Raw genomic sequence first — 27,451 nt, 5'->3', positions numbered from 1 at the left:
CACGAGGTCCAGGTCATGTACCTTTTTACATAACAATTTGGCAGTATTGTGTACTCAGATCCACATTAGCCTAGTGTATCAGACACTTCTACTATAGAAAGGAGCAAGGAACTCAGTTCACTGATTTCACACAGTGACCCCACCCCTGCCAAAAGGGGAAGGCATGCAGTGGAGTTCCTCAAGGTTCAGTATTAAGGTGACTGCTCTTGTTTACATATTTATGACCTAGGTCTGGGTACTTTGCAAGTGATATCAAACTTGGAAATGAAGTAAACAGGGATCAGGATAGTAAAATACCTCAGAAGGACAGACTAGAGATATATACAGACACATGGTGAATATATGAATGCGGAAGTGTGAAATGATTGATTTTGGCAGGAGAATGAAGAGCAGCAAGATTAACTAAATTGCAAAAAATGGAGGCTGGGGGTTGACGTAGACAAATCTTTGATGACAGGAGAGAAGTTGTGAATGTTAGAACATAGAACACTACAGCGCAGTACGGGCCCTTCGGCCCTCGATGTTGCGCCGACCTGTGAAACCATCTGAAGCCTATCTGACCTACACTATTCCATTTTCATCCATATGTCTATCCAGTGACCACTTAAATGCCCTTAAAGTTGGCGAGTCTACTACTGTTGCAGGCAGGGCACCCCTACTACTCTCTGAATAAAGAAACTGCCTCTGACATCTGTCCTCTATCACCCCTTAATTTAAAGCTATGTCCCCTCCTGTTGGTCATCAACATCCGAGGAAAAAGACTCTCACTGTCCACCCTATCTAACCCTCTGACTATCTTATATGTCTCTATTAAGTCACCTCTCAGCCTTCTCCTCTCTAACGAAAACAACCTCAAGTCCCTGAGCTTTTCCTCGTAAGACCTTCCCTCCATACCAGGCAACATCCTAGTAAATCTCCTATGAACCCTTTCCAAAGCTTCCACATCCTTCCTATAATGTGGTGACCAGAACTGCACGCAGTACTCCAGGTGCGGCCGCACCAGAGTTATGTACAGCTGCAGCATGACCTTGTGGCTCCGAAACTCAATCCCCCTGCTGATAAAGGCTAGCACACCATATGCCTTCTTAACAGCCCTATTAACCTGGGTGGCAACTTTCAAGGATTTATGTACCTGGATGCCGAGATCTCTCTGTTCATCTACACTACCAAGAATCTTGCCATTAGCCCAGTATTCTGCATTCCTGTTACTCCTTCCAAAGTGAACCACCTCACACTTTTCCGCATTAAACTCCATCTGCCACCTCTCAGCCCAGCTCTGCAGCTTATCCATGTCCCTCTGTATCCTATAACATCCTTCAGCACTATCCACAACTCCACCGACCTTCGTGTCATCTGCAAATTTACTAACCCATCCTTCTACACCCTCTTCCAGGTCATTTATAAAAATGACAAACAGCAGTGGCCCCAAAACAGATCCTTGCGGTACACCACTAGTAACTGAACTCCAGGATGAACATTTGCCATCAACCACCACCCTCTGTCTTCTTTCAGCTAGCCAATTACTGATCCAAACCTCTAAATCACCTTCAATCCCATACTTCCTTATTTTCTGCAATAGCCTACCGTGGGGAACCTTATCAAACGCCTTACTAAAATCCATATACACCACATCAACCGCTTTACCCTGATCCACCTGTTTGGTCACCTTCTCAAAAAACTCAATAAGGTTTGTGAGGCATGACCTACCCTTCACAAAACTGTGTTGACTATCGCTAATCAACTTGTTCTTTTCAAGATGATTATAAACCCTATCTCTTATAACCTTTTCCAACATTTTACCCACAACCGAAGTAAGGCTCACAGGTCTATAATTACCAGGGTTGTCTCTACTCCCCTTCTTGAACAAGGGGACAACATTTGCTATCCTCCAGTCTTCCGGCACAATTCCTGTCGACAAAGACGACATAAAGATCAAGGACAAAGGCTCTGCAATCTCCTCCCTGGCTTCCCAGAGAATCCTAGGATAAATCCCATCTGGCCCAGGGGACTTATCTATTTTAACATTTTCCAAAATTGCTAACACCTCCTCCTTTTGAACCTCAATTCCATCTAGCCTGGTCGGCTGAACCTGAGTGTTCTCCTCGACAACATTGTCTTTCTCCAGTGTAAACACTGACGAAAAATATCCATTTAACGCTTCCCCTATCTCCTCTGATTCCACACACAACTTTCCACTACTATCCTTGATTGGCCCTAATCTTACTCTAGTCATTCTTTTGTTCCTGATATACCTATAGAAAGCCTTAGGGTTTTCCTTGATCCTATCCGCCAACGACTTTTCGTGTCCTTTCCTCGCTCTTCTTAACTCTCCCTCTAGGTCCTTCCTGGCTAACTTGTAACTCTCAAGTGCCCTAACTGAGCCTTCATGTCTCATCCTAACATAAGCCTTCTTCTTCCTCTTGACAAGTGCTTCAACTTCCTTAGTAAACCACGGTTCCCTTGCTCGACAACTTCCTCCCTGCCTGACAGGTACATACTTATCAAGGATACGCAGTAGCTGTTCCTTGAAAAAGCTCCACATTTCGATTGTACCCATCCCCTGCAGTTTCCTTCCCCATCCTATACATCCTAAATCTTGCCGAATAGCATCATAATTGCCTTTCTCCCAGCTATAATTCTTGCCTTGCGGTATATACCTATCCCTGCCCATTTGCATTGCTAAAGTAAACATAACCGAGTTGTGATCACTATCACCAAAGTGCTCACCTACATCTAAATCTAACACCTGGCCGGGTTCATTACCCAGTACCAAATCCAATGTGGCCTCGCCCCTTGTTGGCCTGTCTACATACTGTGTCAGAAAACCCTCCTGCACACACTGTACAAAAACTGACCCATCTATAGTACTCGAACTATAGTATTTCCAGTCAATATTTGGAAAGTTAAAGTCCCCCATAACAACTTTTGAAAGCAAAATCTTGTGGGATCCTAGCTGGAAAAAATTCAAGTACAAAAGCAAGGAAGGTACACTAAACCTTTACAGAAACATTGGTTAGGCTTTAGGTGGAATATTGTGGCTAATTCTTACAGTACACTTTGGGAAGGATGTCACGGCTTTGGTGAGAAGCTAATGTAGGGATTAAAGTTAGCGCAGTAGAATTTGAATATTCCACTTCATTCCCCAACCTTGATCTGGAAGCACATGAAAAGATATTCGGTGCCTGAAACAGAATATGTTTTATCCCCCAGCATTAACATCCTTCACGCTATTAAGTACAAAAGTTCCACTACACATATGGAATGCTTGTTATGATGCATATAACGTGGGCGGCACGGTGTCGCAGTGCTTAGCACTGTTGCATCACGACGCCGAGGACCTGGGCTCGATCCCGGCCCCAGGTCACTGTCCTGGTGGAGTTTGCATATTCTCCCCATGTTTGTGGAGATCTCACCCTCACAACACAAAAGGACGTGCAGGGTAGGTGGATTGGCCACGCTAAATTATCCCTTAATTGGAAAAAAATAATTTGATACTCTAAATTTATTTTTTAAAGTGATACAGATAACTAATTTCATTCCTCAAACCAGAATATCATTCGATATTTTGAAATCCAGATAGTGCTTAGAAATGTATCATTTAAAAATGTATTGATTGCACAAATCCATGGAAAGTTCTGTGAATCACATAAAATGCAGTTCATTTGAAAAAGAGACAGAATTGCAAATGTCATTGTGAACTTCAGAATCTGCAAGGTGATAGCAGAACTTGCTTTTTTTTTTGAAGAAAAGCTCGCTTTCGACGTTCCAAAAAAATTGCACCCACAATAAAAAAAACAGGATAGAACAAATTAAGCTTTGGATAAACTTATGACGTTCTGTTTAAATTGACTGAAATGACTCTCCTGGAAAAGTTCTTCTGAAGCATAAGCACCCCAAAGTCAAAAGCAAAATGGTAGCTGAAGAAATTTGTTAAAAAAGGAGTTGCAAAACCACATTGGCAGTTTCAGACCTACAATGGTAAAAGCACAATAAATATATATAGGATAATCGAAGGCCAATAGCAAGATGGGGGAAATGAATGGAATCAAAAGTTGTGTTATTTTCAACTACCTGATTGAAGCTGGAATTGATTATAAAATTCAAAACCTCATTATTCCCGTGTATATAATTTTCTTATTTGGAAATTGTACTTTTAGGAATGTGAATATTTTAGTAGAATCTGTTTTAATACGGAATTAATTGTTTTCTCAAGCTTAGAGCATATGTAAGCGGTTGCAAAAATGAGCAAAACCATGGAAAATTCTGTGAATCACAGAAAGTAATTGATTGAAAAAGACAAATGCAATTGTCATTATGAACTTGAGGATCTTGTAGGATGACAGCAAAACTTGCTTTTTCTGGAAATGATCACTTTCGATGTTTCAAAAACATGCACTTAAATCAGACATACATTTTTAAAAACAGTTTAGTCACTGAGAATAGGGAAACATTCATGCCCTGGAGGTAACTCCGAGCTGAGAAGTAGCCAGGAGGTTGCTTGTCAGATTAGAGAACTGAATGATCAAAGGCAACAAAATTACAGAATCTGCAGCCCCAAAAGTTGATGAATTACAGAGGACCTTATAGAATTCTGAGGTGCTAAGCAAGGAGAAAGAATAAATCCAGAGTAATGGAGTGCATTCAGGAAAATTTTCTTCAGCAGTATGTTTCCAGTCCAATGAAGAAGGAAACACTGCAAGAGTTGGCTCTTGGAAAGGAAGTGGGCCAAATAAATCAAGTGGCAGTTGTAGACAGTGATCTTACCAGAGTTGTGATCATCATCAGAGTAGTGATCTCAGGATTGCTACCTGTGCCACGTTTAAGTGAGGCAAGTAAAAGAGAGCGAGTGCAGCTGAACACGTGGCTACAGGGCTAGTGCAGGAGGGAAAGCTTCAGATATGTGGATCATTGGGATATCTTCTGGGGAAGGTGGGACCTGTACTGAAGGATGGAATCCACCTAAACTGGAGGGGCACCAATATCCTGGGTGGGAGGTTTGTTAGAGCTCTTCGGGAGGGTTTAAACTAGTTTGGCAGGGGGATGGGAACCAGAGCTACGGATCAGAGAATAGAGCAGCTGTTGAACAGGTAGAAATAGTATGCAGTGAGTCTGTGAGGAAGGATAGATAGTTGATAGGGCAAAGTTGCACTCAGTGGAATGGGTTAAAGTGTGTCTGTTTCAATGCAAGGATTGTCAGGAATAAGTGAGATGAACTTAGAGCATGGATCAGTACTTGGAACTATGATGTTGTGGCCATTATGGAGACATGGATTTCACAGGGGCAGGAATGGTTGTTAGATGTTCCGGGGTTGAGATGTTTTCAGAAGAATAGGGAGGGAGGTAAAAGAGGAGGGGGCATGGCACTGTTAATTAGGGAGTAGATCACAGCTAGAAAAGGAGGTAGTTGAGGAGGGTTTGTCTACTGAGTCAGTATGGGTGCAAGTCAGAAACAAGAAAGGAGCAGTCAGCCACTTTATTGGGAGTTTTCTATAGACCCCCCAATAGCAGCAAAGAGATAGAGGAACAGAATGGGCGTCAGATCTTGGAAAGGTGCAGAAGTAACAGTTGTTGTCATGGATGCCTTTAACTTCCCTAATATTGACTGGAACCTCCTTACTGCAAATGGTTTGGATGGTGCAGATTTTGTCAGGTGTGTACAGGAAGGTTTCCTGACTCAATATGTAGATAGGCCAACTAGGGGGGAGGCCATATTGGACTTGGTGCTCAGCAACGAACCAGGCCAGGTGTCAGACGTCTCGGTGGGAGAGCATTTCAGTGACAGTGACCACAACTCCTTGACCTTTACCATAGTCATGGAGAGGGATAGGAACACACATTATGGGAAGGTATTTAATTGGGGAAGGGGAAATTATACTGCTATTAGACAGGAGCTGAGGAGCATAAAGTGGGAACAATTATTCTTGGGGAAAAGCACAACAGTAATGTGGGGTTGTTTAAGGTGCACTTGTTGAGAATGCTGGATAGCTTTGTCCCACTGAGACGAGGAAGGAATGGTAAGGTGAAGGAGCCTTGGATGACAAGAGAAGTGGAGCTTCTAGTCGAGAGGAAGAAGGAAGCTTACATAAGGTTGAGGAAGCAAGGATTTGACTCGGCTCTAGAGGGTTACAAGGTAGCCAGGAAATAACTAAAAAATGGACTTAGGAGAGCTAGAAGGGGGCATGAAAAAGACCTGGCGGGAAGGATTAGGGAAAACCCCAAGGTGTTCTACATTTATGTGAGAAATAAGAGGATGATCAGAGTGAGAGTAGAGCCGATCAGGGATAGTGGAGGGAACTTGTGCCTAGAGTCTGAGGAGATGGGGGAGGCCCTAAGTGAATATTTTGCTTCAGCAGTCACTAGAGAGAGGGACCTTGTTGCTCATAAAAACATTGTGAACCAGGTTAATAGAGTCAAACAGGTTGATATTAAGGAGGAGGGTGTGCTGGAAATGTTGAAAAGCATCAGGATACACAAGTCCCCTGCGCCTGATGGGATATACCCAAGGTTACTACGAGAGAGGAGATTGTTGCGCCGTTGCCGATGATCTTTGCGTCCTCACTCTCCACTGGAGTAGTGCCGGATGACTGGTGAGAGCCGAATGTTGTTCCCCTGTTCAAGAAGGGGAATAGGGAAATCCCTGGGAATTACAGACCCATCAGTCCTACATCTGTGGTCACCAAAATACTGGAAAGGATTCTGAGAGATAGGATTTATGACTTTTTAGAAAAACATAGTTTGATTAAAGATAGTCAGCATGGCTTTGTGAGGGGCAGGTCATGCCTCACAAGCCTCATTGAATTCTTTGAGGATGTGACAAGACACATTGATGAAGGTCGGGCAGTGGAAATGAAATGAAAATCGCTTATTGTCACAAGTAGGCTTCAAATGAAGTTACTGTGAAAAGCCCCTCGTCGCCACATTCCGTCACCTGTTCGGGGAGGCTGGTACGGGAATTAAACCGCGCTGCTGGCCTACCTTGGTCTGCTTTCAAAGCCAGTGATTTAGCCCGGTGCTAAACCAGCCCCATATGGTGTATATGGATTTCAGTATGGCATTTGAGAAGGTTCCCCATGGTAGGCTCATTCAGAAAGTTAGGGAGCATGGGATACAGGGAAATTTGGCTGTCTGGATACAGAATTGGCTGGCCGAAAGAAGACAGCGAGTGGTAGTGGATGGAAAGTATTCCGCCTGGAGGTCGGTGACCAGTGGTGTCCTGCAGGGATCTGTTCTGGGCACTCTGCTCTTTGTGGTTTTTATAAACGACTTGGATGAGGAAGTGGAAGGATGGGTTAGTAAGTTTGCCGATGACACGAAGGTTGGTGGAAATGCAGATGGTGTTGAGGGTTGTTGCAGGTTACAACAGAACATTGACAGGATGCAGAGCTGGGCTGAGTAGTGGCAGATGGAGTTCAACCTTGATAAGTGATTCATTTTGGAAGGTCGAATTTGAATGCTGTATACGGGATTAAAGACAGGATTCTTGGAGGTGTGGAGGAACAGAGGGATCTTGGGGTCCACGTACATGGATCCCTCAAAGTTGCCACCCAGGTGGATCGGGTTGCTAAGAAGGCGTATGGTATGTTGGCTTTATTAACGGGGGATTGAGTTTAATAGCCATGAGGTTTTGCTGCAGCTTTAGAAAACCCTAGTTAGACCACACTTGGAAAATTGTGTCCAGTTCTGGTCGCCTCATTATAGGAAGGATGTGGATGCTTTGGAGAGGGTACAGAGGAGATTTACCAGAATGCTGACTGGAATAGAGGGCATGTCCTATGAAGAAAGAATGAGGGAGCAAGGGCTTTTCTCACTGGAGTGAAGAAGGAAGAGAGGTGACTTGATAGAGGTGTACAAGGTGATGGAGAGGCATGGATAAAGTGGATAGCCAGAGACTTTTCCGCAGGGCGGAAATGGCTGTCATGAGGGGATATATTTTTAAGGTGATTGGAGAAAGGTATAGGGAAGATGCCAAAGGTCGGTTCTTTACACAGAGTGTTGGGTGCGTGGAATGCACTGCCAGCAGGGCTGGTGGAGTCGGAGTCATTTGGGACATTTAAGTGACTCTTGGACAGGCACATGGACAGCAGTAAATTGAAGGGGTGTAGGTTACGTTGGCCTTAGTTTATGATAAATGGTCGGCACAACATCGTGGGCTGAAGGGCCTGTACTGTGCCGTACTGTTCTATGTTCTATTACCTTTTAGGAGAGAAAAAAAGAGCAGCCCATAGTAAGAAAAATTAACTGGGGAAAAGGCAACTTCGATGGGGTAAGAGTAGGTCTGAGCCAAATAAATTGGAGTGGAGTGAAAGGTTCGCAGGAGAAATGGTAGCTGATCAATGGGATCCCTTCAAAGAAAAGACAATCCAGGCACAGCCAAGGTACATTCCGTTGAAATGGAAAGGTAGGGCAAACAAATCCAGAGATTCTTGGATGATATAGGAGAAAGAACTTAAGATAAAGACGTGCTTATGACAGGTGTACGGTAGAAAAAACAATTGAAAAACAAGCTGAATATAAAGGATTAAGAGAAGAGATAAAGAAGCAAACAAGAAAAGCAAAGAGTAAGTTAAATTCATTTATGGGATGCGGTCGTTGCTGACTAGGCCAGCATTTATTGCCCATCCCCAGTTGCTTCGAGTGTTGGTGCGGCACTCATCCAGACTAGTTTTCCATTACACCCCTGACTTGTGCCTGGTAGATGGTGGACAGGGGGGGGGGGGGTCAGGAGGTGAGTTATTCGCCATGGAATTCCTAGCCTTTTGACCTGCTCTGGTATCCACAGTATTAATATGGCTATTCTAGTTCAATTTCTGATCAATGGTAACCTCTAAGATGTTGATTATGGGTGATTCAGCAATGGCAATGTCACCGAATGTCAAGGGGTGATGGTTAGATCCTCTCCTGTAGGAGATGGTGATTGTCTGGCACGTGCGGCGTGAAAGTAACTTGTGTAGCCACCTGGGGTGGCCACGTCCCGTTTCCAAAATGGACATTTGCAAAGAGTACAGGGAAAAATGGACAGCACTAGGAAAACAAGCAGGTACAAGGTTTCCTGTGGATTGGAACTTGCGGAGCCCAGACAGAACTGAAACTACAAGCCATTAGCATAGTAATGAGCTATCTCCGGGGACAAAAGAGAAACATTTAAACAATCGGTACCAGGGCAGACTCCCCGGCGCCAGTGGAGACTAAAACAAAGGCAGGCCAACGGTTACCTAGCGATCAAGGAACAACCCCGTTATTGGAGAGAATCGATACAAATGATTGGGACATGGTCCAATTAATTGGGACCAAGTCCAGGGTCCGCCCAGAAGGGCGCAAAACCCTTTAGGGTATAAAACAGAGTCCCCAAGGTCAGAACGCGCTCTTAAGAACTCTTGAACTCTCCATCTTCACCTTGGCATTTGGCTTTCAGCGACGCGAGTCCCGCCAAGCACCAGCCAAGTAAGTCTAAGGTCAACACACGCTACGAGATAGGCGCACCTCACTACTATTCTATACCAGTTCGAAGCCAGCAGTATCAGAACCGGACAACGGCCATTGTTCCTCTGACTGAGTGGGCGCCCAAAGCTAAGTATAGGCTTTTAGTAGTGTTGTAGTTTAGTGAGTAGAGTTTGTGCATGAGTAATAATTGACTGCGTGTGTAAATAAATGTGCATTGATTTCAAACTTACGAACTGGTGTATCGAGTCACTGATCAGTATTCGGTTTTGAACCTTGTGGTGGTATCAAAAAGATACCTGGTGACTCTTGAGCAAAGGTAATTAAAACAGAGCAAATTAAGGAAAGCATAACGAGCAACACTTGCCACTTGTCAGCCCAAGCCTGGATATTGTCCGGGTCTTGCTGCATTTGGACACGCATGCTTTGTTATCTGAGGAGTCGCGAATGATGTTGAACATTGTTCAGTCATCTGCGAACATCCCGACTTATGACCTTATGATGGAAGGGAGGTCATTGATGAAGCAACTGAAGATGGTTGGGCCTACCATGAGGAACTCCTGCAGTGATGTCCTGGAGGTGAGATGATTGATCTTCAACCACCATAATGATCTTTCTTTGTGTCAGGTATGACTCCAACCAGCGGAGAGTTCCCCCCCCCCCCCCCCCCCCCCGATTCCCATTGATTCTAGTTTTGCTAGGGCTCCTTGATGCCATACTCGGTTAAATGCTGCCTTGATGTCCAGGGCAGTCACTCTCACCTTGCGTCTGGCATTCAGCTCTCATGTCCATGCTTGAACCAAGGCTGTAACAAAGTTAGAAGCTGAGTGACCTTGGCGGAACCCAAATTGAGCGTCCATGAGCAGGTTATTGCTAATTGCTGCTTGATAACACTGTTGATGTTTCCTTCCATTATTTTGATGTTGATGGAGAATAGACTGATCGGGCGGTAATTGGCTGGCTTGGATTGGTCCTGTTTCTTCTGTACAGAACACCCCCCCCCCCAAAGCCTATCCACCATCTACAAGGCACAAGTCAGGAGTGCAATGGAATACTCTCCACTTGCCTGGATGAATGCAGCTCCAACAACACTAAAGAAGCTCAACACCATCCAGGACAAAGCAGCCGCTTGATTGCTCCCCCTTCCACAAACATTCAAACCCTCCACCACCGACAAACCATAGCAGCCATGTGTACCATCTACAACCGGCACTGTCAAACTCAGGGGCGCGACACGCGGGTGGGTCAAGGGCAGGAGTCGGGAGGGTTGCGGAGCTGTCCGTTGCGGCGCTCCCGATAGTGCAAATCCAAGCGCAACAGCCGCACCAGCTGGCTTCAAATAATGCCGGCTGTAAGCGGCCTTCAAAATGGCCAGGAACAGTTAAAAAAAATTTGCCCGCACTGCGCACGCGTTCCCGATCATTGATGCGCATGGATGATCGGGCACGCATGCGCAGTGTGGCCGCATTTGTTGTTATATGGTCGCAGCCTTTTTCTTTCCATGTTCGTGCGGCCAAAGAGACCAATGGGGCCAAAGGGACCAAAAACCATTTCCTCCATTTCTGTCAGCAACAAACATAGAACATAGTGCAGAAGGAGGCCATTCGGCCCATCGGGTCTGCACCAACCCACTTGCGCCCTATCCCCATAACCCAATAACCCCATCTAACCTTTTCGGACACTAAGGGCAATTTAGCATGGCCAATCCACCTAACCTGCACGTATTTGGACTGTGGAAGTAAACCGGAGCACCCTGTGGAAACCCACGCAGACACGGGGAGAACGTGCAGACTCCACACAGTGACCCAGTGGGGAATCAAACCGGGGACCCTGGCACTGTGAAGCCATAGTGCTAGCCACTTGTGCTACCGTGCTGCGCGCAATAAAGAAAGAGAAAATGGTGGATCGCACAGGTCGGCCAGCATGGGTCACACGCGGGTGGGTCAAGAGCAGGAGTTGGTAGAGTTGCAGAGCTGTCCGTCGTGGCGCTCCCGATAGTGCAAATCCAAGCGCAACAGCCGCACCAGCTGGCTTTAAATAATGCCGGCTGTGAGCGGCCTTCAAAATGGCCAGGAACAATTTTTAAAAATTTGCCCGCACTGCGCATTTAGAGTATCCAATCATTTTTGTCCAATAAAGGATCAATTTAGCATGGCCAATCCACCTACCCTGCACATCTTTGGCTTTTGAGGGGGGTGGGTGAAACCCATGCAAACATGGGGAGAATGCGCAAACTCCACACTGTCAGTGACCCGCTGCCGAGATCGAAACCAGGCCCTCAGCGCCGTAGGCAACAGTGCTAACCATTGCACCACTGTGCCGCTCTCAAAGTCCATCACATTTAGCACGGCAGTAGTGCCACACAATATGATGGAGAGCATCCTCAATGCGAAAATGGAACTTTGACTCCACAAGGATTGGTCACTTCCACCGATAATATCATGGCCAGATGCATCTGCAGCAGGCAGGTTGGTGGGGATGAGGTCACGTATGTTTTCAAGTATGAAGAAAGACTGGCAGTTAGTGTAAAAGAGAATCTCAAAGTTTTCTGTCGGCATATAAATAGTAAAAGGGTGGCAAGAGGAGGGGTAGGGCTGATTAGTGATCAAAAAGTTGATTTCCACATAGGGGTAGAGGGCATATCTGAGGTACTATATTAATGCTTCATATTTGTCTTCACAAAGGAAGAAGATGCGACCCAGGCTCTGGTAAAAGATGTGAATTCATATACTAGGTGGGTTTAAAATGGAAATGCGAGGATTGAATATGTTATCTGCAATTTAAAGTTGATAAGGCACCAGGAGATGTGATAGATCCAAGGATACTGAGGAAGCGGGAGTGAAAATTGCCACAATTTTTCAGTCTTCCTTAAACCTATAACTGGTGTGAGAGGACTGGAGAATTGCATAATTTGAATCCTTGTTCAAAAAAGGGTACACCCAGCAACTAGGTCAGTCAGTTCAACTTCAATGGTGGGAAAACATCTAGAAACTATAATTTAGGCCAAACTTAATAGTCGCATGGAAGAATAAGGAAAGCCAGCGTTGACTTAAAGGATATCCATGCTTAACTAACATCTGGGAGTTTTTTGAAGAGGTAATAGAGCTGGTTGTTGAGGGCAATGTTGTTGACATGGTGTGCATGGACTTCCAAAAGGTGTTTAATACGGTCCTGCCAACAGACTTTAAAGAAAATTTATAGCTCACTGAATAAAAGGGACAGCAGCAACATGGAAATGGAAGTGGCTCAGCGACAGGAGAGTTGTGGTTAAAGTGTGTTTTTCAGCCTGAAGAAGGTTTGGAGTGGTGTTCCCCAGGGTTCAGTGTTGGAATCCTTGCTTTTCCCAATATATATTAATGGTCTAGACCTTGGTGTACAGAGCAGTTTCAAAACTTGCAGATGATACACAACATGGAAGCATTGTGAACTAGGAGGAGGATATAGTGCAGAACATCAAAGGGACACAGATAAGTTGGTGGAATGGGTAGATACATATATGTTAGATGAAGTTCAATGCAGAGAAATGTGAAATGATTAATTTTGGTAGAAAGAACAGAGACATAATATAAAATATAGGGTACAACTCTATAGGGCGCAGGAGTAGAAGGGTCTGGGTGAAAAGGTACATAAATCAGTGAATGTGGTAGGATACGTTGAAAGAGCATATCCTGGACTTTATTAATTCAATATGTTACGTTAAATTTGTATGAATATTGTGTTCAGTTGAGCGCCGGACTTTAGGAAGGATGGGAAGGTATCTCAGGGTACATAAAATATTTACGAGGATGGTTCTAGAGATGAGAAACTTGGGTTATGAAGTCAAGTTGGAGAAATTAGGAGTTTCCTTTCAGAAAGCAAATTTGAGAAGAAATTTGTTAGAGGTTTTCAAAATCATGAGGGGTCCAGACAGAGGAGATTGAGAGAAATTGTTCCCACTTTGGAAAGGATAGTGAACAAGAGGACACAGATTTAAAATAATAATAAGAAACAAAACTGACAGGAGAATTGTTTTAATGCAGCGAGTGGTTAGGGTTTGGGTTGCATTGCCTGAGAGTGTGGAGGCAGGTTTAATTGAAGCCTTCAAAAGAGAATTAGACTATTATCTGAAGAGGAAAATTGTCCAAGGTGACAAGGAGAAGGTGGTGGAATGGTGCTCAGTGAGTTGCCCTTTTGGTCAGCTACTGCACATACAATGGGCCAAATGGCACCACGACTTATAAATCCCAACTCCAGGAAAGTGGAACATAATTTGAAACTTGTAAAGAAGGTAGTTTAATCTTCATTGTCACAAGTAGGCTGACATTAACACTGCAATGAGGTTATTGTGAAAATCCCTTAGTTGCCACACTCCGGCAACTGTTTGGGTACACTGAAGGAGAATTCAGAATGTCTAATTCACCTAACAGCACATCTTTCGGGACTTGAGAGGGGAAACCGGAGCACCCGGAGGAGTTCAATAAGCATGTGATGCAGAGAGTGACTAACTGAGCAGTTTCGTAAACCCCCTCCAAAATCTTTCAATAGATGCGTTGGCACAAAGGAGGAAAGGATACAAAATTGTCGACTTCTCTGGAATGATAATGCAAATTATAATTATAAGGCAAATTGGGTCAGCATGGTGACTTGCACTACTGTCTCACAGCCCCAGGGATTCTGGTTCAATTCTGGCTGCGGGTGACTGTGTGGAGTTTGCACTTCCTCCATGTGTCCGCGTGGGTTTCCACCGGGTGCTCCGGTTTTCTCCCACAGTCCAAAGATGTGCAGGTTATGTGAATTGGCCATGCTAAATTGCCCCTTAGTGTCCAAAAGGTTAGGTGGGGCTTCTGGGTTACAGGGATAGGTTGGAGGCATGGGCTTAAATAGGGTGCTCTTTCCAAGGGCCGGTGCAGACTTGATGGTCCAAATGGCTTCCTTCTGCACTGTAAATTCTATGAAATGCATCAAATGATCGCCCTCATTTGCACTCATCATTAAGAGCAAGAGAAAGTGTTATGCCCATTAGTTTGGTCAGTAATATGATGGACCCTTTTGTTTCCCAATATCAATTAGCTTGCCCACACCAAAGGTTTGGATTAAAATTTACCAGAAATGGCAGTTGATTAACTAGAAATCAGTTAATAAAGAAACTGAAGGGTTTAACAAAAAGCTTCCATGTGAAACATTTTTTGATCTGGGAAATTTGCTTTCTAATAATTCACTTAATATTGCTGTGTTTGCTACAAATGTAAATGCACATAAATGAAGATTTTCTGTAACTTGCCATCCTTACCTCAGTATCCCGGAAGTACATCTCATAGGCCTGAATCATTTGGCGGCTAGCCTGGCTACCATGGTACACAGTCACATTCATTGCTGTCCAAGTGTGGAACTCCCTCTCCCAATTAGTGATTGTGGAAAGGGGTGCAATAATCAGGAAGGGGCCATGAATTCCCTTCAAGTACATTTCATACAGAAATGTAATAGATTGGATAGTCTTCCCTAATCCCATTTCGTCGGCCAATATACAGTTTTGGCTGAAAAAAAAGAAGAGACAGAAGTCTTTAAAATGAAAGACGCACTATTACAACTCTTTCCCCCCCCAGCTTTGTGGCTTTAATTTTTTTCATAGCCGTAGCTATCCTGTTACATTGCAGAAACACATATGGAAAGAAATGTTATCTCAGCAACACTCAAGATTCAAGTGTTTTAAAAATTTCACATAGAAACCATTAATGCTATCAACAACTTGTATTTATGTAACCTCTTTAATGCAATGAAATGTCTTAATGCCCTTCGCAGGAACGTTATCGAACAAAGTATGCCATTAACCCACAATGTTCTATATTGAGGGCATTTAAAAGTTTATTGGATAAGCATATGGATGATAAGGGCATAGTGTAGGTTAGACGGCCTTTAGTTTTTTTTCCATGTCGGTGCAACATCGAGGGCCGAAGGGCCTGTACTGTGCTGTATCGTTCTATGACCAGTTATTTGACCAGATAACCAAAGCTTGACCAAAAAGTTTTAAAGAGTGTCTTAAAGGAGGCACCACGGTGGCACAGTGGTTAGCACTTCTGCCTCACAGCTCCAGGGGACCAGGCTCAATTTGGCCTCTGGTGACTGTGTGTGGGGTTTGCACTTTCTCCCTGTGTCTGCGTGGGTTTCCGTCAGGTGCTCCGGTTCCTCCCACAGTCTAAAGATGCGCAGATTAGGTGGATTGGCCATGCTAAATTGCCCATTAAGTGTCCAAAAGGTTAGGTGGTATTACTGGATTACGGTGATAGGGTGGAGGTATGGGCTTAAATAGGGTGCTCATTACAAGGGCCGGTGCAGACTTGATGGGCTGAATGGCCTCCTTCAGTAATGTAAATTCTATAATTCTATGCAAAGTGGGGGTGGTGGGTGTTGGAAGAGTATTTTGAAGCTTGGAAACTGAAAGCATGGCCACCAATAATAGAGCAATTAAAACTGGGGATGCACAAGAGGCCACAATTAGGAGGTGCGCAAATAGCTCAGAAAGTTGTGTAGTTGAAGCAGAGATAGGGAGGCACAGGGCCAGAGTAGGGTTTGAAAACAAGGCTGAGCATTGCTTGACTGGAGCCAATGTAGGCCAATGAGTACCGAGTGGCAGGGGAATGAAACTTGAGGCGAGTTAAAACATTCATGATCTCAAGTTTACAGAGGAGAAAGATTGGGAGACCAGCCAAGAGTGTGTTGGAATGGTCAAATCCAGAGGTAACAAAGGTACAAGTAAGGGTTTCAGCAGCAGATGAGCTATCAACAAGATGTGTTCAGGGGGATGAGAGGAGATAGGAAATAAACTAGAGAAAAATGGAAGTTCAGGGGTGGGCCAGGGGAAGCATTCAAGGAAGTTTGGCCAAATGGACTGGTTGGAGGATGTGGCAGAGGCAGTTGACCTTCTTGTCCTGATCTTAGCAACAAAGCCATCCATGAGCTCCTCAGTTGTTGTTGGAAGTGACAAAGCAGGGGAAAAGGGGTTCAAGAGGACGGTTTGTGGTTTCGAAAACAAGCTCGTGGCTATCTGCATTCCAGGATGATTCTGGAATCATGAGCAAATAGCAAACAAAAGCATTGTAATTTCTGTATCTAAACTTGCCTTCAGTTTTCAAACACCCCGAGGGAGAATTACTTCGCTCCAAAATGTTTTTGGGACAGGGGAAAAAGGAGAGAGAAAGATTGCTCCACAATCTGTGCTACATGGGCAATGGATAGCTAAAATCCCACATATTGCACTTCTTACAAAACTAAGGATTCTGGTGACATCTCTCTCATTCTTTTCCGCTATATGGTCCACGTTACATCATTTTTATTATTTCCAAGAAATTTGTGCTCTATTTCTTGCTGCAGGTGTACTGTCAGTTAAGACAAATGTTTTCCTATTTGAATTCTTTAAAAGATCAATGATGAGAGCTATCCAAGATTGACTTTGGTAGGACTTTCAAAAATTTCTACATGCTAAGTACTTCAGGTAGCAACCAATCTTCCAAAAAGGCAATTATATGAAGAATTTAATTAGTACAGTTTTTTGTGTTTCAGACAAGATGAAGATGGTAAAGGGTAATACCCATCTGCACTCTGCATTAATACCGTTACAATAGTATTTCTATTTAAAGAACAGAAGCCATATTTATCAATACAATTCAGGCTCTATGCTGTTCCACTCCTCATGAGAATGTGAAGCAAGGGTTAATAGCTAGAACAAGCCAGAATTAATGGGACACATTAGTGGAAAGTTAAAAATAAGGGCGTTGTTATTGAATTCGTGAGCCGACTCATGACTGTAAGCTGAATAGCCTTGAGAAACAAGGAAGATGGCTGGATGACGGAATATGAAATGTGGGAGCCGTTGATACTGTGGCTAAACACCTGCTGTTTTTGCTAAAACTACTATATACTCATGTGCCAATAGATAACCTCAAAGTCTGTAAAATCATGTATCGAAATTACGGCAATAACAAGCTAATCATGTATTGGATCTATGGTAAAAACAAGCTATGCTTTGTAATGGGGGAAAGCTCAAGTGAATGCAAGAGACAGCCCCTTAAAAAAAACATATAAAGAAAGGATGTTTTGAGCAATACTTTGGCACTCTCCGAGGTGGTTCTTTGGAATACCTAGAGGGCTGCCCCGATTGCAATAAAGAATATTCTAAAGTACGAACGTGTTCGAGACCGTTTCTTCCGGACTGAGAGACAAGTGAATTAGAGACACATTCACACTCAAACAGGTCACTCTATCTCTCCTCCTTTCACAACCTCACAAAACCCACTAACTGGGGCTCTATCTTTGGTTTTGTGCTAATTTTTGTCCAACTGCATTGAAGTGCCTTGGGATGTTTCTCTATTAAAAATGCGACATAAATTCATGTTGCTAAACTTCTGATCTAGTGCTGCTTGCATCAAATAATGGATTCAACATCTGCGGTCAGCTTTAAGCTACTGAATTTGACTCTCAAATCGAGAAAGCACTATTACAAAAATGGTTTTACATATCCCTAGAAAGTTATTTATGTCCATTACTCCAAACAATTTTGAAAACACTGTAACCTACCTGTTGTACCAATTGAAGAGTAGCCAATTTACGCCCTCCAGTTGATATTCCCTGAGTTGATTGCCATTTTTATAATCCGTCGAATGTTCCAATTTTGTCCAAAATTCTGCAAGCGGCCGTTCCTTATGGATACAAATCAATATTAACAAATCCATAGGTATGCAAGAACAAGAATGTTTATTGATTAGGCAAGGTATTTAGGTGTAAGAAGCTTGTCCCTTTTACCTCTGACAATACTGACCATTTTCTCACAATATTCTTCAATGCATTCTCTAAAGATGCATCCAAGTAATACTTGAATTCACTTACAGTGCTATTTCAGTGTGCTTTCCTAGCAATTCGTTCTACAACTGTACTGCACTATCTGTGAAATAGTTGTGAACTTCCCTCACTTCTTTTTTATATTTTAATTTGTGTCCTGCAGCATTAAATCCCTTGACAAATGAATAACTTGCCTGGAAAATGTCATTTGATTCCAAAGTTTAACTGTTTTTCCTGCAAAAAAGGCTCCAATTTTAAATTGTTTTATGTACCCTCTCATCTTTAGTATTCCAGGGAACCTTTGTTATATAATTTCCAGCAGTTTAATATATAAATGTAATAATAATAATAATCACTTGTTGTCATAAGTTGGCTTCAATGAAGTTACTGTGAAAAGCCCCTAGTCGCCACATTCCACCGCCTGTTTGGGGAGGCCGGTACGGGAATTGAACCCGTGCTGCTGGTCTTGTTCTGTGTCACAAGCCAGCTGTTTAGCCTACTGTGCTAAACCAGCTCCTTCTGCACCCAAATCAACATGAAATATCCTGTTGGTGGCCTAACCAAAGCCGTGTACATATTCAACATCACTTTCTGCTGTTATACTCAATTTCCCCCCTTAAAAAACCTTTTTTGCTTCCTTTCTAAAGGCCTTCAATAAGTGAATTTTTTACTTATCTGTATTCCCATATTTCTTTATTCTTTAATTCTTAAAATCTAACGTCTCGTCGTTAATTTGCTTCCATTGTTCTCTCTCTATAAAGCGCACTGAAAGTTGTCTATTATGATCACTTATTCGGCCAATATCTCACGTAATTCTCAAAAAATATACATCTTTATGGTTGATTGCCTCAAAGATGCGAACATAAATAATCTACTGTGCACCCCTAAGCAATAGTAGGCCCTCTGTTGCTGTTTGCTGTTTAATAAATTTACAAAATGTTCTTGTTTCTGATTCAGAACTTTGAGAATAGAACACTTTTTTCTAATGGAAGTGATTTATGTTTGAACTCCAGAATGAATCAGCATGAATGACAGCATGATTCATTGTGTTGCTCTGAATTACATTATGTTCTTACGTTAGTCTTGTGGGATGCATGTAATTATAAATACAAATACAATTGAAAGTACAGCAGCTGGAGGAGATGGAAGCAGTCTGAAATTGAACAAGTGCTTGGATTCAGTAGCTCCAGAAATCTATTCTTGAGACAGAAAGTCAGTTACAAAATATGTAAACTATAGGTGATATGGAGCACAGTACTAAGTCTTGTAGCCCAGGTGCATTTGGTCAGCAATGCAATGCTAAATTGTTTGCACATCACATGTTTATTGTTCTCCTACTCTAATGCAGGACCATTAATTGTGTCTCAAATCTGGGTGCTGCTTGTATTGAGTGGACGATGTTACACTTCAGATTAATTATAACGGACAACACCAGCAGCCAAATTTAGATACTTGCATGACAACAGGTAATCTCTCAGGAGGAAGATCATGAATTAGAGGTTCAACTGCAAATGGAAAATCAAGTCCAGTACAGACTTTACCAATCCCAAAAATATGCATTTATTTTTACTCTTTGCATCTATTCCCTAGCCGGGCAGCACGGTGGCGCAGTGGGTTAGCCCTGCTGCCTCATGGCGCTGAAGTCCCAGGTTCGATCCCGGCTCTGGGTCACTGTCCGTGTGGAGTTTGCACATTCTCCCCGTGCTTGCGTGGGTTTCGCCCTCACAAACCAAAAGATGTGCAGGCTAGGTGGATGGGCTACACTAAATTGCACCTTAATTGGAAAAAATGAATTGGGTACTCTAAATTTATATTTTAAAAAATCTATTCCCTAGCCATACAAATGCATCTCCAGATACCTGAATGAACACAGGCTACTTATCTGGCATCTTAACAAATGCATCCTGAAAATTCATTGACAACATTCATTAAATTTCCATTCTGATTTCCTCAATAAATTCAATTTGAATAGTCAAGCACAATCTGCCCGTTACAAATCGACACCATGATTAGCTCAATAGAAATTTAACGACAATCAAGGCAAGACTAATTGGCATATAATTTCCAAATTAAACCTTTTCCTCTTTTTGATTAAGTTTAATATTCACAATCCTCAAATCCTTTGGCATGGTTCTCATTTCCAAAGTTTAAGTGGTTTTGCTATCTTTTTCCCAACCTTTAATATGGGATACATATGATAGCAATCGTGTGACTTTCGTTTCAGTCCTGCTAACTTATTTTTAAGAATAGTATCCTTTCTTTTTAAACAAAATAAATTTAGAGTACCCAATTATTTTGTTTCCCAAAGGGCAATTTTGCGTGGCCAATTCACCCACCCTGCACATCTTTTTGGGCTGTGGGGGTGAGGCCCACGCAGATACGGGGAAAATGTGCAAACTCCACATGGACAGTGACCTGCGGTCAGGATCGAACCTGGGTCCGATAGCCGTGATGCAGTAGTGCTAACCACTGCACCGTGCTGTCCCCTAGAACAGTATCCTTTCTAACGTCTCCAGTAGTGGTTCTTCCACATTCATTGAGTAATTCAAGAATCCAACTTACACCCGTAAAAACAAAATACTGCATTTCTATCATTCCCTCACTCAAATGCAGGATTGCCACCTGTGTCTGTGGCAATTTTTTGATTTAATCGCTTGTAAATGCCTATTCTATTTCCCACTGTCTTCACTGTTGTCCTTTCAGATTATCCACGAGTCATCCTAATCTACTTTTTCTCAGGCTGAAACTCGAGTACAGAATTATGATCTTACCGTATGCTCGGTTCTTGGTTTCACAGACTGTAGTTGGTGAAATTCTTCAATCTTGACTTGGTCTGTGTCTGTTTTCAGTTCCCAAGTGCTTTCTTCATATGGAAGAGAACACCACTTCACCAAATAATGGGTAATTGACTATTTTGAAAATCAACAAAATTAATCCATTTAGGAACACCCAAATAATTTGCATATGCTTCATTTATTCAATACTTGAGTATAAAAACGTACAAGTCAGCAAATGGGTTTTCTAAACACTCCAATAGGGATCAGAATAAATTTCCAGCCAATATATCAAATATGTTGCCGTAAATCGTCTTAAGCTCCAAAAGTTGAAAGAAACTGTATGTCCATTATAAGGATGTAATAGCTGAGCACTTACAAATGCATAATATATTAAAGCAGAGCCAGCATGACTTCATGAAGGGGACATCATGCCCGACAAATTTATTAGAATTTTTTGAGGTAATGAGTAGGAGAGATAAAGGGGAAACAGTTGATCTAAATATATTTGGAATTCCAAAAAACCTTTGCCGAGGTATCGCACAATAAGATTGTTGAATAAGCTAAGAGCCCATGGTGTTGGGGTAGTATATTGCATAGACAAGGGATTGGCTAACCAATAGAAGAGAGAGTTGGGATAAGGAGGGTATTTCCAGGATGGAAACCTGTAACTAATGGAGTGTCACAGGGGTCCGTGCTGGGGCCACAATTATTTACAATATATACAAATAATGTGAATGAGGGAAGTGAAGTACTATTGACAAGTTTACGGATGACACAAAAAAAGGGGAATGCAAGTGGTGAGGATGCCACAAAAAGTGGGCAAAAAATTTGCAGATGGAATATAATGTAGGAAAATGTGAAATTATGCATTTGATGGGAGGAAGAATAAAGGAGCTGAATATTATTTAAATGGAGAAAGACTGCAGAAAGCTGTAGCACAGAGTGATTTGGGGGTCCTCGTGCATAAATCACAAAGCTAGCTTGCAAGTTCAGAAGGTAATTCAGAAGACAAATGGAATTTTGGCTTTTACTTCAAAGGTAATGGAGTATGAAAATAGGCAAGTCCTGCTAAAACTTTACAAGGCACTAGTTAGACCACACCTGGAATACTGATAACAGCTTTGGTCCTCTGATCCAAGGAAAGATATACTGGCATTGGAGGCAATCCAGAGAAGGCTAACTTGGTTGATCTCGGTATGCAGAGACCTTATGAGGAGACGTGAAGTAGATTGGGCGTGTACTCACTGGAGTTTAGAAGAGAGGGGGAAATATAGGATTCTCAGACAGCTTGACAGGGTAGATGCTGAAAGGGTGTTTTCTTTGTTGGGAGAGACTAGGACCAGAGGGCCTAATGTTAGAATAAAGGATTGCCCATTTAAGGTAAAGATTAGAAGGAATTTCTTCTCTCAGAGGATAGTGAATCCGTGGCAAAGAACTGTAGAGGCTGGGTCATTAAGTATGTTCAGGGCTGAAATAGACAGATTTTTAATCAGTAATGGAATCAAGGGTTATGGGGATAAGGTGGGAAAGTGGAGTTGAGGATATCAGATCAGCCATGATTTAATTGAATGGCAGAGCAAACTTGATGTGCCAAATGGTTTACTTCTGCTCCTACATCTTATGGTCTTATTTAAAACCAGATTATCAACATTATATGGTTGCAATGTACTTGTCCTACATAACATTATAAGGAGGTAAATGAGTTGAATTCTGGGACTGAATCTCTGAGACAAACAATAACTAAGACTCAAGTGAAACAGGTTAGGCTACCTTTCTTGGCCAGTTTTAGAAAGCACCAATTATAGATTAATAATTTGATGTTATGCTCCATAACAATATCACAATATATGATTTATATAAAGATGATTTTTAGTGAACTGATTTTTCAGAATAGTGCTTAAACTTGAATGTTGCAAGACTTACAAGAAGAATGTCCATTTCAGGTGTTTATCAATGTTGACAATATTGCTTTACAACACTCTTGCTGGATCTGCTTTCAACATTAAATACAAGTTAGATGAAGTCCAGACATGTATTTTGAAGAGAAGGAAATACTTAGGTAAGGAAGAATAGTTGTCACACAACATGAATCTGAAAATTCCCAATGGCCAAGAAGGAATAGTATTACAAAGCCACAGACCTCAGGAAGATCCTTGGTTTGATCTTTAGTGAGTGAATTTGCTGATGTCAGGAGAAGGAAACTGCAGCATGGCGATAATATTACTGGACTAGTAATCCAGAGGCCCAGGCTAATGCTACAGGTACACCAGGTAAAATCCCCCCCATGGTAGCTGGTGGAATTGAATACAATTAATTTTAAAAACAGGGATTGAAAACTACTAGTGACTATGAAACTATTAATTACCATTAAAAACAGACTAAAATCTGAGGATTCGGAGGATTGTCCTACACTGCCAAATTTGATATTTTATTACTGGACTGCTAATGCGGAGAAGATGTTGGGATGGTGTGGAGACCCGATGTCTACCTGGGTGCAGATGGAGTCTGGGTCATGTAAAGGGTCCAGTTTGGGGGCACTGGTGATGGCTGCTCTTCCACTTGCTCCAGCAAAGTACTTGCCAAATCCAGTTGTTGACTCCACTTCAAAAATATGGACTTTGTCAACATTTCAAGCTGGGGTCAGTGTCAAAGCTGGCCCCGATTTAAGCTAACCACCTGTTCAAACTTGCAAGGTTAGATGTTACGTTTGGGGTGTGGAAGGGAAAAAGGGGCTGGAGAGCATGTGTGATCTATTCAGAGAGGTTTGCCTGCTTGAAAGAAAAATTCAGGCTCTCGTTTAGGTACCTCCAGGTATGAAAGTTTGTTAAGACGGATGTTTCCGTCACTCCTGTTGGCGCTATTTTCCTTGCTGGAGGAGATCCTTCCCTGTTCAGAGTTGGAAGAGGATAGTATGTGACATAAATGGATGGATTTTGGCGGAGAATTCGGTCTCGGCAGAGGGGATGAATGGAAGGAGTTGTTGGGGTCTATATTGGAGGAAGAGGTGTGGAGTGAGGCCTTTCATAGGATGAATGCCATGGCATCATGTGCGAGGCTGAGCATGATCCAGCTCAAAGTGGTGTTTAGGGCGCACCTTACTAAAGCAAGAATTAGTTGTTTCTTTGCAGGGGTTGAGGATAGGTGCGAGCGCTAATCTCACACACCTGTTTTGGCCCAGTCCCAAGCTTGTGGGATTTTGGGTCTCTTTTTCAGAACCATGTCGGCAATCCTGAGCATTGAGCTGGAACCCTGTCCTTTAGCGACTATATTTGAGGCTTTGGATGTGCCGGAGCTGCAGATGGGGGTGGGGCGGATGCCCCTGTCTTTGCCTCGTTGGCTGCTCGGATGCGGGTTCTGCTGAGTTGGAGATTGGCGATGGCACTAAATACCTCGATGTGGCCAAGGTAAAATACACCATGAAGAGGTCAATTGAAGGGTTCTTCTGGGGATGGCAACCATTTATACTATATTTCAAGGAATTGGTCACTGCTAGCGACTGGGGAGAGGGTGCTCTGTTCAAGGGGGGTTTGCATAGATTAGTTTATTGTTCTTTTGAGTGTATAATTACTGTTTGTATTTTTGTATAAAATGACAAAAGCTAATGCGGCACGGTGGCGCAGTGGTTAGCATTGCTGCCTACGGCGCTGAGGACCCGGGTTCGATTCTGGCCCAGGGTCACTGTCTGTGTGGAGTTTGCACATTCCCCCCATGTCTGTGTGGGTTTCACCCCCACAATCCAAAGATGTGCAGGTTAGGTGGATTGGCAATGCTAAATTGCCCCTTAATTGAAAAAAAAAACCATATTTGGGTACTCTAAATTTATCGTTAAAAAATATAATTTTTTAAAACACACTGACAGAAGTCCTTCCTTTATAGAAGGAAATCTGTCATGCTTACCTAATCTGACCTACATGTATTTCAAGATGTGGAGCAATATGGTTGACTCTTAATTGGCGAGCAAGCCCCTCGAACAAGCCACAAGAAATGCTGGCATTGCCAGTGACACTCACACCCCATGGAAGAATTTCAAAAAGATTCCAAAGACCTCAGTACTCCCTGGACTTGAGAATAAAATCATTCAAAATGTAACTCTTTGATTGCTATCTGATGGAACTCCCATTCATCAGAATGATGGGGTTTTATTGTTACAAGCACATCAATCCTTCAATAGTTGAATAAACTGCCACTACTGATTGAGATTCTCACATAACAGCGTAAAGCACAGAACAAGCAGCATCAATGTGGCTCAATTAGGTACACTTCAATAGCCACTTGCGCTGAATTCAACCTCATATCTTTGCATGTGGATGCAAATTTGAAGAAAAATGTGATTTCCCTCCCATAAATAAAAGCTGGATGAAGAAAATGTCACAATTATCCATCTATCCCTTATAGTCAGCTTAATAAACTTTCCACCTTTGCTGAGATTCCTCATTTGATTCAATGCCTATGTTTTAACAGATTTCAGCCAGGGCAGGTACACTTAATGTTAGCACCTCATGTTAGAGAGGTGAGAAATTATCCAAAAATAGTACTCATGATCAGTATCCAATGATCCTTGTATGAAATCATAGGCAGCAGCCAAGTGCAGCACCACAAAGTCAATAAAAAGGAGGGGGGTAAACAATATGAGTGTTTGTAAGTATATAAGAGTGACGACAGTAGCCAAAGGAAATGTTGGTAACTCGGAAGCAGAGACAAGATAAATCACGGGAAATGAGGAAACGGCAGAGGCATTGAGCAAATATTGTGTGGTGATCTTCACAGTAGAAAACACAAGTTCGATATCAGAAATAGACGATAACCTAGGGGCTAAGACGTAGGGAACATAGTATCACCAGAAATAAATTATTGGGGAAATCTAAGGGATTAAAATCTAACAAATGCACTGCTTACACTGCAGTGTTCTATGGTTTTCCAAATTTCCTTAGATTCAGAAAAGGTCCCAACTAGATTGGAAGTTGGCAAATGCAACATTGTTTTTCAAGAAAAGGAGAGGAAACAAGTGAACTACAGGCCAATTAGCTTATCAGCTGTTGGGAAAATGCTGAAATCCATCATTTAGAAAGCCTTAACAATGCACTTAGAAAACCATAATATGTCTAGAACAAGCCAATGTGGTTTTTGAGGATGTAACTAGTTGGGTAGATAAAAGGGAACTGGTAGATGCAATACCGCTGGGTTTCCAAAAGGCAACAGACAAAGCACTGCTCAAAAGGTTAATAGACAAAATAAGGCCTCGTGGAGTTCCGGTAATATATTAGCATGGATATAGGATTGGTAAACAGATCGAAAACAGAGACTGGGCATAAGCGAGGCTTGTTCAAAGTGGGAGGCAGTGAACAGTGGAGTGGCACAAAGATCATTGCTGGGGCCTCAACTATTTACAATCTATATTAACGACTTAGATGAAGATACAGCGAACAATGTACCCAAGTTTGCTGATGATACCAAACTGGGTGAAAAGGTAAGCGTTGGGTAGTATACAGAAAATATACAGAAAGATACATAAACAGGTTAAATGAATAGGCAACAAGAAGGCAGATGGGGAAATTATATCAGGAAGTGTGAAGGTATTCACGTTGGTCATAAGAATAAAAAGTCAACTTTTTTTTTTTAAAGTGAAAAACTTGAGGGCAGCACGGTGGAGCAGTGGATAGCACTGCTGCTCAGTGCCGAGGTCCCAGGTTCGATCCCAGCCCTGGGTTGCTGTCCGTGTGGAGTTTGCACATTCTCCACGTGTTTGTGTGGGTTTCGCCCCCACAACCAAAAAGATGTGCAGGGTAGGTGGATTGGCCATGCTAAATTGCCCCTTAATTGGAAAAAATGAATTGGACACTCTAAATTTAAAAAAAGTGAGAAACTTGGAAGTGTAGGTGTTCAAACAGCCTTGGGTGCGCTTGTATAAGGAAAGCAAAAGTTTTTAAAGGAAATTTCCAATTAAGGGGCAACTTTAGCATGGCCAATCCACCTACCCTAAACATCTTTGCATTTTGCGGGTGAGACCCACAGACACGGGGAGAATGTGGAAACTCCACACGGACAGTGGCCTGGGGCCAGGGTCGAATCCGGGTCCTCGGCTTCGTGAGGCAGCAGTGTTAACCACTGCGTCACAGTGCTGCCAAGGAATGCACAAAATCAACGTGTAGGTGCAAGCTTTGAGGAAGATAAATGGCATGCTAACCTTTATTGCAAGTGGAGTGGAGCAGAAGAATAAAGAAGTCTTGTTACAATTATACAAGGTTTTCGAGAGACCACATCGGGAGTAGTGTACAGTTTTGGTGCCTGCATTTAAGAATGTATTTACCTACCCTGGAGGTTCACAGCAAAGGTTCATTAAATTGGTCGCTGGGATGAGGGGGCTGTCCTGTGCTGATAAATTGTATGAATTAAGGTTATATTCTCTTTAGTTTAGAAGAACAAGA

At 42.6% G+C, this 27,451-nt stretch overlaps 1 protein-coding gene across 4 annotated transcripts in view; it reads right to left on the bottom strand.

The window, feature by feature from the left end:
* chd7 (chromodomain helicase DNA binding protein 7) overlaps positions 1-27,451 on the bottom strand; it is a 322,761-nt gene that overhangs the window by 100,938 nt on the left and 194,372 nt on the right. For all 4 annotated transcript variants that reach the window (XM_038809440.1, XM_038809439.1, XM_038809438.1 and 1 more), the window contains 3 exons: positions 21,021-21,158; positions 17,989-18,110; positions 14,708-14,951 (listed from right to left, as the gene is read on the bottom strand). In XM_038809440.1, coding sequence (XP_038665368.1) covers positions 14,708-14,951; positions 17,989-18,110; positions 21,021-21,158 — 504 coding nt within the window. The remainder of the gene's footprint in view (positions 1-14,707; positions 14,952-17,988; positions 18,111-21,020; positions 21,159-27,451) is intronic.

Source organism: Scyliorhinus canicula, chromosome 10, assembly GCF_902713615.1.
Source record: "Scyliorhinus canicula chromosome 10, sScyCan1.1, whole genome shotgun sequence".
NCBI classification, from domain to species: Eukaryota; Metazoa; Chordata; class Chondrichthyes; order Carcharhiniformes; family Scyliorhinidae; genus Scyliorhinus; species Scyliorhinus canicula.
Note: the sequence above shows the minus strand (reverse complement) of the source record. Positions and strands in the feature narration are given on the sequence as shown.